The 15,691-nt window shown below is 51.1% G+C and overlaps 2 protein-coding genes across 2 annotated transcripts in view; one reads left to right on the top strand and one right to left on the bottom strand.

The window, feature by feature from the left end:
* The window catches only part of SPATA21 (spermatogenesis associated 21), a gene marked incomplete at its 5' end in the record, with an annotated part of 44,752 nt that extends 43,468 nt beyond the window's left edge, over positions 1-1,284 (bottom strand). Inside the window, one exon of the mRNA XM_081305641.1 lies at positions 1,090-1,284. Within this exon, the coding sequence (XP_081161767.1) occupies positions 1,090-1,284 (195 nt within the window). The remainder of the gene's footprint in view (positions 1-1,089) is intronic.
* Positions 1,285-1,296: 12 nt separating this feature from the next.
* Positions 1,297-14,509, top strand: NECAP2 (NECAP endocytosis associated 2). The gene is made up of 8 exons (XM_081308449.1): positions 1,297-1,423; positions 3,821-3,921; positions 6,580-6,684; positions 6,766-6,847; positions 7,673-7,781; positions 10,157-10,331; positions 13,374-13,458; positions 14,294-14,509. The coding sequence occupies exons 1-8, from the start codon at positions 1,332-1,334 to the stop codon at positions 14,340-14,342; spliced, it is 798 nt and encodes a 265-aa protein (XP_081164575.1). The 5' UTR covers positions 1,297-1,331; the 3' UTR covers positions 14,343-14,509.
* Positions 14,510-15,691: the final 1,182 nt, after the last annotated feature.

The raw sequence follows: 15,691 nt of genomic DNA, 5'->3' as shown, positions 1-15,691 counted from the left end.
AGAATAGTCAGTGAAACTGGGCCTAATGGCGCTCCTCTGTAATCCCAGTGCCTTGGGAGGCTGAGACAGGAGGATCAAGAGTCTCAAGCCAGACTCAGTCAAAGCGAGGCCCTAAGCAACTAAGTGAGACCCTATCTATATGGCTCAGTTGCTGAGTAGCCCTGAGTTCAATCAACGGTATCGCCCCTTCCCCCAAAAAACAATATTCAGTGAGTCACAGATTTGAGATCAGAGGTACCCCACATAGGACCCAGTACATTGTGGACACTGGAAAAATATTTGTGGAATAAACGAGAGAATGGATTTGAGAATTTGACTATGGTGAGGCATGGTATCCCCTAAAATGTTCTATGAGAAACCCAAGTTAAGCCCAGAGACTCAGGCGGGAGGATCACAAGTTCCAGGCCATCCTCAGCAACTTACAGAGACCCCTGCTCAAACAAAAAAATTAAGAGAAAGGACGGAGTGTGTAGCTCAGTGGTAAACTGAAACTCTCTTGAGTTCAATTCTCAGCATCAAAAAGAAGAAAAGAAAGAGAAGAAAAAATGAGGCGGGGAGGGAGAGGGAGGAGAAGAGAAATTAAAGAAAACAAGTTAAGGCAGGAATTGTTTTAAAATTACTTGTGTCACAGCCTGGCACAGTGGCTCACACTGAGGCAGGAGGATTGCAAGTCAGTCTCAGAGACTTGGTGAGGCCCTAAGCAACTTAGCGAGACTCTGTCTCAAACAAAAAAAAATTAATGGAAAGGGCTGGGTGTGTAGCTCAGTGGTAAAGCTCCCCTGGGTTCAATCCCAGGTACAAAAAATAAATCAATCAGTTATGTCACTAAATTTCACTTCTTCCAATACAACTCCTTGAGCCGGGCCACCGGGGCACAGGAGTAGGTTGCAGCGAGGACCAGAAGGATGGTCGGGCGGGATTTCGCTAGAACCCTGGCCAGCCTCAGGGGAAGGAAGGGTATTAGGCAGGAGAGCAGCAGAAGCAAGGGGCTGGAGGACCGAGGAGCTTCAGGGCGGGCTACGCTTTGCATCTCAGAAGCTGCGCCCCTGGGCTGGAGTAGAGGCGGACGATGACCCGCAATCACCCTACGCGTTCGGCTGGGTCTGCACTGAAGCGTTCTCTGCGGTTAAGGCGCCTGGTCAGCGTCAGGCGCCCAAACGCAGCCCGCGTGTCCCGAGCTACGGCCTCCAGCAGAGGGCGCGCGGGCGAACGGGGGTGCTGAGGCTCGCGAGCTGCCGCTCTAGCCAGAGCCTGGTCATAGAGCCGCACTGCTTCCGGTCCCATGGGGGCGGGGGAAGGAGCCGGAAGTCCGGTGGGCTCCGGGCGTCGAGATGGAGGCGAGCGAGTACGAGTCTGTTCTCTGTGTCAAGCCGGAGGTCCACGTCTACCGCATCCCACCGCGGGCCACCAACCGCGGATACAGGTGACTTTCCGTTAGCCCTGTCAAACCCCTTCCCCGCCGCCCCTCCGCGGGAGCCGAGGGCGGCCCTCCCCGGTTTAGGGGCAGGGGTGATGTCGCTGCGGCTTCTCCCGGTTGGAGACCAGACCACGGAGGGGACCCGCGGTTGGGGCGTCTCAGCGGGACGCGGGGGATCGCGCCGACCGGTGGCCTTGAAGGGATCCTGGACGGCCTGAAGTGGGGAGGGGACCTGTCGCTGGCGGAAATCCCCGAGGGGAGGGAAGGGAACCCAGAACCGGCTGGAGGGACCCGTCCCGGAGCTTCCAGCGGGTAGCTGAGCCCAGGGGCCCTTTGCCACCGGCTTCCCTGGCACGCATTTCACCCTTGGCCGTAGCCGTAGTGGCGGGGAGAGACCCACCGCACCTGTCTTGTGTAGTCCCCACCCTGTGCTTGTAAACGCGTAGATGGGTGTCTCTGGGAGGGAACCCGGAAACCGTCCCGGGGAGCAGAACCAGGGCTGGAGAGTCTCTGCATACCCTTTTGTACTGTATGATTTTATTTATTATCTCGCGTTTGAAATACCTGTCAAAACTAGAGGAATAAAGATGATCCCTGAAACAGATAACCTAGCTCATGGCTATTTTGTGCCATTGAATGGGGTGTGGCATTTTTTTGGGGGGGGGGTAGTGCGGAGCTGAGGATTGAACCGAGGGGTGCTTTACCAGGGAACTACATCCCCAGCCCTTTTTAATTTTTATTTTGAGACAGGGTCTCCGGCCAAGTTGCTGAGACTGGCCTCTATCTTGGAATCCTCCTGCCTCAGCCTCCAGAGTTGCTGGGATTACAGGCATGTGCCAGTGTTTCTGGCCATGGGGTGGCTTTTGAAGGCAATGTGTGTGCAAGTTTTTTGAAAATACAGGATTGACCTACAATATAGAATGATGGGGTGTCTACATATCTGTCCTCTTGTTACTTTGCAGTTGTGTAACAAAAGCCATGGTGAATTTTCTAGCGAGCAGGTATTTTATTGAACACCTAACTGCAGACAGTGAAGTTACCAAACACTAGCCCTGGCTGGTTTGGCATTGAGGAAACTGCCAGCCCTGGCATTTTGACCTCTTCTTTGCTTGAATCTTAGGATTTAGGCTGTAGCTGAGTAAGGGGAACTGAAACTGAGTCTGCTGACTTCTGAATTGAGCATCTGCATTTCTGTGGTCTTCAAAACAGCCTTCATCCAAGTTCTTGAGAGCTGACCTATGCTTAGGAACTTCCCAAGAAAAGCCTCCTGGAAACACCCATGGCTCTTACTGTCTGGGAGTTTCCACTGAGCTGCTGCTTAGAACTAAAATGTGAAGTTATTGCTTTAAGAGTGCCAAATGAGGGGCTGGGGGTGTAGCTCAGTGGCAGCCTGCTTCCATGGCTTGTGCAAAGGCCTGGATTCAATGGTTCAATCCCTGGTAACACACACACACACACACACACACACACACACACACAGCAAATGAGATTATCTCTGTAGGTCCATGCTTTCCTGAGTTTAAGGATTTGTTGCTGCCTTTGAGAATTTCCTAAGCATCTACTTCCTTTTTTTCACATGTAGCCTTAGGCTCTGGTCTTTTCTTTGTCTATGAATGATTGTACTTTTCCTTCAAGATGGTCTCAGTGGTCCCAACTGGTCACTCTGACCACCCTGGTGTGTAGCTTCTTCCAGTTCAAGGCCAGATCAAGAAGGGGACTCAGAGTTAGGGACATATCAGTAGGACGGGACTTACACAGGAACAATAGGCCCTCCAGCTGCTTCCTCTGTGGAGAGGAAACTAGGAGGAAATCTCTATTGGGAGAAGGTCTCTAGTCTAGAACAGAGTTGTCAAGCTACAACTCACTTTTTTTAAAAAATATTTTTTTGTAGTTGTACACAATAACTTTATTTATTTATTTTTATGGGTGCTGAGGATCGAACCCAGAGCCTTGCATGTGCAAGGCATGCGCTCTACCGCTGAGCCATAACTCCAGCCCCAAACTCACTATGTTTTTGAATGGCCCACAAACTAAGAGTGGTTTTTACATTTTTTAAATGGTTGGGAAGAATTTTAAAGAAGAATATATCCCACTGTGAAAATTATATGAATTTCAGATTTCAGTGTCTATAGTTTTATTCAAATACAGCCATGCTCTGTAGAATATTTGCTTAAAATACTTAAAGCACCAGCATGCTTTATTGTATTGTGCAACTGCTTTCTCTCTATAACACCAGAATTGTCTAGTCATGACAGACGCTGTGGTGCCTGCAAAGCCAAAAATATTGACAGAAAGTTTGCCACCTCTGGTCTAGAACAAGCAGCCTTTTCCATTCTTGTCCCCAGCATTGGAAAAAGAGAGCAACAGTCTCTGGCAGAGGCTCAGTGGTTTTTGTCCCCTTAGGGCCTCGGAGTGGCAGCTGGACCAGCCATCATGGAGTGGCCGGCTGCGGATCACTGCGAAGGGTCAGGTGGCCTACATCAAGCTAGAGGACAGGACCTCAGGTAAAGGCAAGGGAGGCTGTGTTGGGCTGAGGTGCCACACCTCCCCGTGATGGAGGGACGAGGCCACCTGGGCCTAGCCAGGCTGCTCAGGGGCCATGGGAACCTATCCTGGGAGTTGGAGCCTCAAGTGTACCTTTCAGCTGCCTTTGTCCCCCATCTTAATTGTAGAAACCACTGCCCCCAAGTGTGTAAAGGAATATTTCTTGTCAAGCCCCTGTTCTCTTGGGGGGTCTGTTAATTTTGGAGGCCAAGGAGAGGAGACTTGCAAAGTGGTCCCAGTAGGAAGTAGGAAGCCCTGGAGCTTGCCTTGAGGACAAGCTGGGCAAAGGTGCACAGCTGCTGAGCTCTGGTCCTTCCTCAGGAATTCTGCTAATCAGCTAAACGGTAACTCCCCAGAGCTGATCCCACCTGATAAGTGAAGGAGCTGGAAACTGTTGTCCTCAGCTCTCTCTGTAGCAAGAGGATAAGCCACGCTGAGCTGTGCTGGGGTCAGCTGGCAGATAGGGCTTCTGTGGAAGTCTCCCTAGAAGTCATGGGCTACCAGAGCCTCTGGGTGAGCCCTGGAGGGCGGCACACTGGAGTCTCCCAGCCTGAGACCCTGGCGGGTCTGCACATTGCCAGCTCAGGAGCCACGCAGTCAAACAGCTACTTTTTCTAACTCATGGAAATTCCCCTTAGTGGAGCAGAAGAAAAGGCAAGGATCTGGAGGCAGAACCGGCTGCCTGTTCTCGAACTACGCATTCTGTTTGAGATGTTGGGCCACGTGTTCCTTGGAGTGTTGGCCTCCAAATGAGGATCACATTGGTTCTTCTCTCACAAAATTGTTGGAAATAGGAAGTGAGCAGATAGTTTGCCAATTGCCTTGTGAACTGCAAGGCACCTCATCATGGATTTGTTCCTTTGGAACATGGTGTTGTCAAGGTGAGTATTGGCTGCCATGGCTAGGCCAGAGGATTCTGGCCCAGTTGGTGTCACTAGGGTATGGCAGTACTCTTGTTTTGGGGGAAACTTGGGGACTTTTAACCTAACTGCCTAATATGACAGCCACTGTTTTGAGCCAAACCTTGCTTGCTTACCCAGGAGGTTGTGAGTATAACGTTCTGGGCCAGGGTTTCTCAGAGGGTTTCTCAGCCTCAGTGCTGTTGATGTTTGGGGCTGATGAGTCCAGTGTGAGCTATTTAGCAGCATCCTGGACTTGACCTGCCAGTTTCCAATAGCACCTCCTGAATTGTAGCAACCAAGAGTGTTTCTAGACTGTGCCAGATGCCGCTGTGGGGAAGGGGAGCAAAATCATCCCTGTTTATGAATTATTCCTCTAAGCTAAAGGCATCCAGGTAGGTCTAGGTCCCAAGGTTCCAAACTTGGGTGGATAAATCGACAGTAATCGCAGACTCTGGTGCCATCAGCATTTGTCTGTTATGTACTGGGGGTTGAACCCAAGGGCGCTTTACCACCGAGATACATCCCCAGTCCTTTTTATTATTTTGAGATAGGATCTTGCTGAGTTGCTTAGGGCCTCAGCCCAGGTTGCTGGGATTACAGGATTGCCCAGCCTATTTGTTTGTTTGTTTGTTTTGAGGCAGGTTCTTGCTGGGTTGCTGAGGCCCTCCCTCAGTTGCCCAGGCTAGCTCGAACTTGTGATCCTCCTGCCTCAGCCTCCTGAGTTGCTGGGGTTACAGGTGTGTGCCACCTCGCCCAGCTGAGCCATCAGTTTTGATTTAATCCAGCCCTTTACCCAGTAACCTCTAGACCACAGGACTCACTAGAAAATGTTAAGTGCTTAAAGCACCCATGAAGATAGCATGTGAGATCGTAGAACTGTCGCGGGTGCTCACAGATTTACATGCTCACTGCAACTGTGGAGCCCCATGCTTGATGGGGGGTGCATTTTACCAGGGAGCCTTTTATTTATTTATTTTTTAATTTTAATATTTATTATTTTTTAGTTTTCGGCAGACACAACATCTTTGTTTGTATGTGGTGCTGAGGATCGAACCCGGGCTGCACGCATGCCAGGCGAGCGGGCTACCGCTTGAGCCACATCCCCAGCCCACCAGGGAGCCTTTTAAAACGAATCACACTTGCCCAGTCTCTGAGCTTGAGTTAAATTACCCTCCTTTGGAGTCTCATGGGTGTAGACACTCCCTCCTTCCTTTCCACAGGGCTCCCTGGCCCCTCTTACAGTGCTGCTTCAGCTACTGGCTTTTGCAAAAGTGTGATCCATCTAGGCCTGGACTCACCTGTGTCGGGGCCCTCAGGCTTCGGCACGTTGTGTCAGGGGGTAAAGCAAAAGGAATGGGTGGGTGGTGGATCGTGGCTGCACTCTGCATCCTCACATGGGATTGGAGGCCCAGCATCAGTAGAACTTTTTATTTTTAAAGAAGTCTCGATTGCTTTACGTGTAATATGATTTTGGAATGTTTGGTAGTTAAATAAAAAATATTAAAATGGTGCTGGATTTCACCTGTAAACCACTGACTGAGATCTTTCCTTAGTTACATTCCAACGTCTTCCCTTCAGCAAGAATGGATTGGATTGGGATCCCAGAGTCAGGTCTGCCTGTCTGCCCGGCTTGCCAGAGATGCCTGTTGGGAGGCCCAGCCGTGAGCTGAACTCCAGGCTGTGGGGTTCGGGGCTCACCCCAGCTTGTGCTTTCAGGGGAGCTCTTTGCCCAGGCGCCAGTGGACCAGTTTCCTGGCACAGCCGTGGAGAGTGTGACGGATTCCAGCAGGTACTTCGTTATCCGCATTGAGGACGGAAATGGTACGCGTGGGTCTGGGTGCCCCCCTTGAGAAAGGTGTCCTCTGCCTCCGGAAGAGCGGGACTGACTGTGCTGTTCCGCAGGGCGGCGGGCGTTCATTGGGATTGGCTTCGTGGACCGGGGTGATGCCTTTGACTTCAACGTGGCGTTGCAGGATCATTTCAAGTGAGTGTTTCTAGGAGGCTCGTGCTTCCCCTGGACAGAATGACTTCCCAGGTTAGAGGACGCCAATGGCTGGGCGTGGCCTCCCGCTGGCGGAGCCTCAGAGAGTTCTTCAGGCAGCTGCCTTTTCCTGTCTCCCTGCCATTCCTGGTCTACTGTGACGTCTTCTTTCCCCAGCGCCAGGCTCTACCAGCGCCGTCAGCTGATCCAGCCTTTGAAACGTCCTGTCTCTTTCTCACCAGCCCCTGAACAGCTTGGGTCCTTGTTCGCCTCTCTTGGCCTCTCTGGGCCTGCTCTTCCTTGATGTCATAAGTGGCACTTGGGTTCCCAGGCCACTCAGCTGATGCGCTGGTGTTCTTTATGAAAGAGAGGACAGGAAGGTCCGTGTCCATCACTGACTGCCAACAGGTTGGCCTCTGCCACAGGTTGTGAGGAGGACAGCAGGAAAGGGGACCTTTGTGTTGCCCTCGTCTGGGCATCTGTCTTGATGGACAGCATCCCACAGATGGCCATTTGGGGTGTGTGCAGACCATGCCAAGGGCTGGGGAGGCAAGGACCAAGTTCCCTCACCTCCTGGAGCCCAGCGCACAGACCCTAGGGCACAGACCCTCTGCATAGGGGACCGGTTGAATTCTCACAGCGTCTTCACTAGAACTGTCAGTTGGCTGCTGAGGAAACCAACGTGCAGGTGGCTGCTAAAGCGTCAGGGCCCAAGCCCCCAACTCCCACCCTACCTCAACACAAGCCTCCCTGGACCACTGTGAGTGGACGCGAGCCCAGGGAGCGGGTCTCTTCCAGCTGACCGTTTCCTTCTCTTTCTCTCCCCAGATGGGTGAAACAGCAGTGTGAGTTTGCAAAGCAAGCCCAGAACCCAGACCAAGGCCCCAAGTTAGACCTGGGCTTCAAGGAGGGCCAGACCATCAAGCTCAACATCGCAGTGAGTCCTACCCTCGCTTAGCTGTGTTGACCATGGTCACGCCATACTTGAGGCCACCTGGCCCAGAGCTCCTCTTCTCCCACTTTAGTTCCATTGGTGCCGGGCTCGCCCTGGGCCGAACAGAGCTCTGCTGTCATGGACTCAGAGTCGAGCTGAGCAAGCAGAGACGTGATCACACAGCAGGAGAGGCTCTGCCACCCTGGGATGCCTGCTGCTGTGGGCTTCTAGAGGAAGGACACAAAGCCCATGATTGGGGGACCCAAGGAAGACTTCTAAAAGTAGTGACCCACAGGCAAGGGACAAGGGAACAAGTATTTCAGACAGAGGGGAGAGCACCTGAAGCGCCTGTGAGTTGAGAAGGAATGTGGGTTACTTGGTGTCCTGGCTGTGAGAGTGGGTCAGGAGGGGTCAGTTCAGTTTGCCTCTTGGCTTATGCCCTGAGTAAGGAAGATTCTGGGCAGCTCTGGGCCACAAATTGTCAGGGCAGTGCAGGGAGCATGGACAGCTTCTGCGGGTCGAGTCGTCCTGGCCCTGGCGTCTGAGCAGTTGGGCATCTGGCTCAGCCCCATCAGCTCCTGTTGAATGGGAGCAGGTTGGGGTGCCCGGGGTTGTCAAGACTTTGGCTTTACCGGGCTGACTAGTGAAGGGGAGATTTGGAGTCGTGATTCAGGGACACCAAGGACCAAATGGGTTCAGCTTCTGAGGGAAGTTTGTAACTCTAGAATAATGCTTTTCCTCTTTACTCACCGTCTCTTTCTCTTCTTTTCTGCTTCATGCTGGTGATGATTTGGGACCCTTGAAATTGGGCAGCTGGTCCTTAGGAGAAAAATGCAGTTTCAATCCAGTGGACTGGATGAGCTGTGCCTCTTTCCCTTGCTTGGAGGAAACTAACATTTAATGACCATCAGCTGGGGGCCAGGTAGTGTTGTTTTTTTTTTTTTTTTTTTTAGGCATTTCTCATATAAATTAAACATTCTTCCCCTTTTGAAAAGATGAGGATGTCATGGTGCAGGAAGGTGAGGAACTCTCGGGAGTCTTAGACTGCAGGTGACTGGCCTGGCTGGCCTCACCCTGGGGACTCGGAGGTCCTTCACTGCAGGCCAGGCTCCCCACTTGACTCAGCTGCCGCCTTCCGTACAAGCAGCAGGCCGTGTTGTGCTCATCCGTGTCGTTTGTGCTAGCTTCTGGCTCACATTTGCTGCTTGGTATTTTTGTTTCAAGTTTTATTGAAGTATAACAGGTGTGTGTACAGAAAAGTACCCAAATCATAAATGCGGAACTCTGCAAATTTTCAAAAACTGCTCAGAAACTTGCACCCAGTTTAAGAAGCAGAAGATTGAGCACTGGGGAAGTCCCCCCTGGTCCCTTCCAGTAACTACCCACCCCCCAACTTTGATACCTAGACTTTGTTCTTGACTTTCACGAGTGGAGTCGCAAGCTTTGTTCTGATTTGTTTATGTCTCCGCTCTCTTCCTGGGGTGACACTTGGAGGGTGTCCTGGCTCGTGCTTGATCCATTCTGGTGTTCCTTGTGGGAATGCATCTAGTTTGTTGTGCTGATGACTAGGACAGTGGGGGTGTCCCAGCTCGTGTCTCTGGTGCGCCTGAGTGTGCATTGCTGTCAGGGCTTCTTCCAGGCGTGGAATTGCAGGACCAGGAGTTCCTGTGTGGAGCTTCATAGATTCTTTCTAACAATTCTCCAGAGCAGTTTCACCCGTTCCCACCCGGCCTGCAGTGCATGAATGTCAGCAGTGGTATCCTGTGCTGTCGGCTTCTGGTGGGTGTGAAATAGTACTGGGGGTTGGACCCAGGCGTCCACCTCTGAGCGACATCTTCAGTCCTTTTCATTTTAAGAAAGGCTCTTGCTGGGCTGGGGATGTGGCTCAAGCAGTAACGTGCTCGCCTGGCATGCGCAGGGCGCTGGGTTCGATCCTCAGCACCACATAAGATAAAATAAAGATGTTGTGTCCACCAAAAACTGAAAAATAAATATTAAAAAAAAAAAAAAGAAAGGCTCTTGCTAAGTTGCCCATGCTGTCCTTGAACTTCTGACCTTCTGCCTCAGCCTTGAACTTCTGACCTTCTGCCTAGCTGGGATTACAGTCACATGCCACCAAGACTGGCTTAATATAGTTTTGATGCTCACTTCCCTGATGATAATGAAATCAGGTGCTGGGCTTTAAAATTAACCGCGTTGGTGATGGATTTCGAGTTGTGATGCGTTGGATACAGCTCCTAAAAATGAAGGTGCTGGGGAAGGACCATCCTTTGGTTATACAGATGTTGGGGTTTGAAGCTCCCCTGGGCCGCCCTCATAAGGTTTTCTGATTCACTTGAGCTCTGCAGAACTGATTTGCATTCCTTTTCTCCATTTAGAACATAAAGAAGAAGGAAGGAACCGGGAGTCCCCGAGCCCGGCCTGCCAGCATGGGAGGGCTGAGCCTGCTTCCCCCGCCCCCAGGGGGCAAAACCTCCACATTGATCCCACCCCCTGGGGAGCAGTTGTCTACAGGACGGTCCCCTGTGCAGCCAGCAGTTGCTCCTGGTACAGGTCAGTGCTGGGGTGGACAGTGAACCTATGACTTCCTTTTCCCCAGCAGCTGGGGCTTGTGGCTGCCATCCTTCACACTGAGTAATGTGTCTCTTTGTACCTGCCGATGTCAGGCTAGAAGGAGGGCACCACAAAGTGGACCCTGCACATACTGAGGGGTTCTCCGTTCCTTAACACCTTCTGCTTTCTCCTTTAGGGCGTCTGCCCTCCCCTGATAAGCAGGGACAATGACTTATTCGCTATTGTGAAATCATCAGCATGCAGATTCCTAGTCCTCTGTGGGTGTTGAGTGGGTGGGTGATGGAGACAGGTCAGCTCACATTTAGTGGGAGGGGTGGGTCAGACATGAAATGGATGTGGCCCTGGTTCACCAGCCTCCAACATGGTCTGGGAGGCTTCATGGAGGAGGTGGCATGGAACTGGACCATAAAGGAAGGGGCAGAGGTATTGGTGTTCCAGGCAGAGGAAGAGTGTGACTCAGGCTCCGGTATTTAGATGCCCTGTATACTCAGGGAGGTGGGTGCCAAGGTGAGCAGGGGAGTTCAAATTGGAGACTGAGTTTGGAGTGAGCTCTTTAGTATGCTGTGGGGTCCCAGGAAGCGAGAGGCGGCTACCTCAGCAGACTGTGCTGTGAGCCTGGGAGAGGCCCCTGGGTTCCTCAAGTGCTTGGTGCTGGGACGCCAGCCCTCCCAGCCCACTGTCCTGCCCAGCATGATGCTCCTGGCCTTGACCTAGGTCACCAGCCCCCTTTCTACCCCACGCCACCCATTTCTTCAGGCAGCATCTAGGCAGGAAGCCTTCCTCATTCCTGAGAGAGTCCCTGCCACTGGCAGCTTTATCTGCAGGTCTGACTTCTACCCTCTGCCGTGTGGTGCTACCCCAACCAGGGGGCTGAGAGGAACTGCAGTCAGAGAGCCCTGCGCTGGCACCAGGAATTCATCTTTAAGCATTATTTCTCCAAGTGGGGCCAGAGGACCATTGTCAAGGACGGGGGCAAGAATCTACAATCTCATTTGCATTGTGGGTTTTTTTTGTGTGTGTGCTGGGAATTGAAACCAGGGATGCTTAACCACTGAGCCACCTCTCCTGCCCATTTTTTTTTTTTTAAGTTGTAGATGGACACAATACCTTTATTTTGTTTATTTAATATGTTTATATGGTGCTGGGGACTGAACCCAGTGCCTCATGCATGCCAGGCAAGCACTCTACCACTGAGCAACAATCCCAGCCCCTCCCTTGCCCTCTTTTAAATTTTATTTATTTATTTATTTATTTGTTTGTTTTTAATATTTATTTGGTTGTAGATGAACACACAGTATCTTTATTTATTTTCATGTGGTGCTGAGGATTGAACCCAGTGCCTCACACATGCAAGGCAAGCACTTTACCACTGAGCTACAGCCTCAGCCCTCCCCTGCCCTTTTTATTTTTTATTTTGAGATAGGGTCTTGCTAAGTTGCCAAGGCTGGCTTTGAACTTGTCGATCCTTCTGCTCTCAGCCTCCTGATCTGCTGGGATCAGAAGCTTGTGCTTCCACACTTGACTCTTTTACATTTTTACTTGAGTGGCTGGAGCCACTGCCTTAGCCTTTCCTTGGTGCTGATGCGTTTTTAGCACCTGACACCTGTCCTATGGAGTGTTAAGCCTTGAGGATGCTGCAAGGGCAGACACTTGAGTTATGACAGATGGAATTATGTCCTGGCAAAATCATCAGAAGTCAAATCATAAGTTGAACAGGTATTTAATATATTTAATAAACCATTACAAAGTTGATAAACCCATTATTAAGTTGAAAAATCCTGAATCAGACCATCCTCAAGTTGGGTGCTGTCTGTACAGCGTCGAGCTCCTGCTCTGGGGGGCTTCTGTCCTAGTGTGTGAGACAGTTAGCTTGTCTACAGGCAAGATGGCTCAGTGGCAAGTCACAAATAGTAGACATCTGTGGAGCACTCACTGTATGCTCCAGAACCAGACCACTGAGGTCCAGCTCTGGCCCTCCGTTGTGCAGTCATCAGCGACTGCTGGCTTGTCTGGGCCTGTTTTCTCACCTCTAGGGTGGGGTAGCAGTGATGCCTACAGTTACAGGTTTTCTGGAAGGAACAAGTGAGCTGATCCACTCAGAGCACTTAGAGCGATATCTAGGATGCTGTGTGCACAAGCCTGTTATTAGTTCCCGTTTTATGAATGTCATCACCCACACCACTGCGTCCTGTGCCTATTCTGAGCATTCCAGAACATGAACTCTCTTCTTTCTCACAGTGTCCTGGGAAGCAATCATCGTTACCATCCCCATTTTAGAGATAGGACAACTAAAACATTAGTGACCTGCACAAAGTCACATGGTTAGTCTTCACCTGTGGTCTGCTATGGGCTGTGCTTAAGCTCGTGTCAGTAGTGTGTGATGAACACTTGGCAAACTAAAGCTGCACCATTGAGAGCCCTATTTTATCCAGTCTCCCCGCTCAGAGCAGATGAGAAATAGCAAATTAGTGGGAAGCAGAAGTGGCAGATACAGACTCTCCTGAAGAGAGAGTTGGCAGCATGGGGGAATGGGAGGTAGCTGAATCACCTTTTCTGGAAGGGTCTTCTTGCCCCCTGAATAGCTGGGGGCTCAGGACTTGACCTATGTCTAACATGTAACCTCCTCAGTTGGTTGATGCAGAAGTGCAGGAGGCTTCCTGTGAAGGTGACCTTGTGATTTGGGTGGGGAATTCTCCATGCAGGTAGCCAAGACAGGACATAGTACATTCAAATGGGTTCCAGTGTACATGGTGGGAAACAGCCTCAGGTAGTAATGACAGACAGCTGTGCTCTGGCACCTCTCCTCGCCTTGTTTGTGGCTTTCTGCCTTTCCCCAGAGGCCCTCAAGGCCTTGTGAGAAGATGGTAGAAATGTGGCGACTCACCAGCATTCTGATGCCCCAAGCATCTCTGTGTGTTCAGCCACCTAGAATCATGACATTGATCACCAGTCACCAAGGTCTCTGACTCCGTGTCTCTTTGTCTTCTCTCCCTACCTGTTGGACTTGGGGACATTAAATAGGAGGTGCCACTGAATCCTGGCCACAGCCCAAGCCTGCCACTGCTGCCACTGCTGACATCTGGGGAGACTTTACCAAATCCACAGGGTAAGGAGTGCCACATTCTCTGAGGTGGCTGGGACCAGGGCTGTTTCTCTAGAAACTTAGGATTGCTCTACATGTCTCCTGGTGCTGGGAGCATCTGCTCTGGTTTGGACACTTTCAGGCCAGCCAGAGGACAGAGTGCCCCAGAGTGCCTGCTTTGGGTGGCATATTGTTCTCTTGTGCCTCTCTGAAAGCTTTTCACCGCTGTCCACTGCCTGTGGCCATCTTTAGCAAATCTGTTTGGGCGTCTGAACCACCTCACCAAGTGCTTTGGCTTGTCCCAGTACCTCTCTTCTTTTCCCACTGTCCCCTGCTACCCTGGAATGCTGGGCTAAGAATCAGGACCTAGGTTTTGGGCTTCAGAGGACCTCTGACTCTCTAAGATTCCAAGCCTTCACTTGGGATCAGGTGGAAAGACACAAATTCCTGTTGCACCAGGTTCTAGGATCAGGGTCTGTGTACATGTTCTCTAAAGGCCAGGAAGTGAATGGTCTAGACTGGTCTCTGTCCAGGTACTTGTCCTGCTGTTGCTACAGTAAAGCAGCCACGGAGGGTGTGGACACAAGTGGGCATGGCCAGGAGGACTTTACTTCTAAAAACGCCACAGACATGATATAGCTAATTTAAGAGGGTTTTTTTTTTTTTTTTTTTTTTTTTTTTTTGTAATAAAGTTTACATTAACTAAAAGTACACATAGACTTGGTCCCTGGCCTGTAGTTTTCTGGCCACTGCTCTAAACCATTTAGGGATGGGCTATTTAGAGCTCTTTCTGCCAAAGAAAAGCCAACTTGAATCTGCTTTCCAACAGCTGAACTCCTACCCCATCTTCCCCTCACAGGTCGGCTTCCAGCCAGACTCAGTCCGGCACAGGCTGGGTCCAGTTCTGACCTGAGCACAGAGCCCTGTTTCCTCCCTGGACTTCTGGGAAGGCGCTGCCTCATCTGGGAAGGAGGCGAGCACTCCTTGCTGGCCCCTGGAGCACCACTCTCCCCTCCTTGCCTGCCTTTCTTGACAGACTGAGCACAGGGGGCAGTAAGTCAACACCCTGTCGCAGTGTCTCCTGGGATTCGGTATGCAGCCGGAACACAGGAGAAGAAACGATCCAGAACCCCTGTCCCCCTGTCTCTTGATGTGCAGGAGACTCTGAAACTGGCCTGCCTTCATCTCAGTGACCCGCATTAAACACAAGCCCCCAAAGCAGCAGAATGGATTGAGTTTGCGCCTGGATTCGGATCAGCCCTCCTCAGGGTTGATGGGTGTCCTGGGATCTCTGTTGGGCAGGGGCTTTCTGCCTCCTGTTGTTGGTAGCCACTTAAGTCAGAGTACCTTCAAGAAGAGGGACTACATCCTGATTTCTGCCAGATCTTTAGGCCATAGCTTGAACTGGCCATTGGGAGATGTTGGAAGGATTAAGTGGCTTGTAAGAGATTTTAGTATTGTGCTTTGCTTTTGCTCCAACCTGCACTAACTCATCTTTGCAGAAGGGAGTATTCTGCTGGGTAGCTGCAAGCGAGGGCCTCTGAAGTCACTCCTCACTGCCAGCCGGCTGCCTGAGTGCCAGGTGGCAGTGTTCATCTCTGCCCACTTGCCTAGTTTCTGTCTTCCAGCCAGGCAGGCAGCACAGGCCAATGAAGGTGCTGGAAGCCAGGTGGGGCAGGGTCTGGCGGGAAGGTCTTGCGGAGCTGGGTTGGCTCACTGCTCACTGCAGCCCCCTGGGCTCAGCTTCGCAGCGCAGTACCTGGTGGACTTGGATTTTCTGTCTGGTGATTTCTGAAGTGCCTTATCTGCAGACAGCTTCTCACTTTCTTTTCTCCTTCAAGGACTGTGAATGACAGAAGGAAGAAGAAGTTCGGCGAATTCAGAGTCCAGCGTGGCCTGGATTACTGATTTATCTGAGTGCACCTTTGATGATTCTTTGAGTTAACCTTACCTCGCAGTTGATTTTTTTTAAGGGTCAAGAACATCAAACTGAAAAAGTATTGGCGTTTTTGTGGGACCAGATTTTTAAGATTAAAAAATAAATATCTTTACTTCGTCAGAGATGAGTGTGTCTTTGGCAGCATGGCTGCTCTGCTCTCCAGGATGCCACAGATGGACTGAGAGCCACCTCCCTCACCACTGTGTCCAGATACAGAGTGCAGGGCTAGGGCTTCAGATTGGCCACTGTGGTAACCAGTGATGTCTCTCCTGTCTAGAAGAGTCTTTCCCATCCTCGGGACATTGTGAGAGCAGCTGC

Source organism: Spermophilus citellus, assembly GCF_964194105.1.
Source record: "Spermophilus citellus genome assembly, chromosome: 9".
NCBI lineage: Eukaryota > Metazoa > Chordata > Mammalia > Rodentia > Sciuridae > Spermophilus > Spermophilus citellus.
This window is presented reverse-complemented; position numbering and strand designations above follow the sequence as displayed.

Excerpts from the sequence above, each read along its gene's own strand:
- NECAP2 (XM_081308449.1), top strand. The coding sequence starts at position 1,332 with ATGGAGGCGAGCGAGTACGAGTCTGTTCTCTGTGTCAAGCCGGAGGTC. Across the intron at positions 10,332-13,373 it reads AGCAGTTGCTCCTGGTACAG|GAGGTGCCACTGAATCCTGG; the intron begins GTCAGTGCTGGG and ends GACATTAAATAG. Across the intron at positions 13,459-14,293 it reads GACTTTACCAAATCCACAGG|GTCGGCTTCCAGCCAGACTC; the intron begins GTAAGGAGTGCC and ends TTCCCCTCACAG.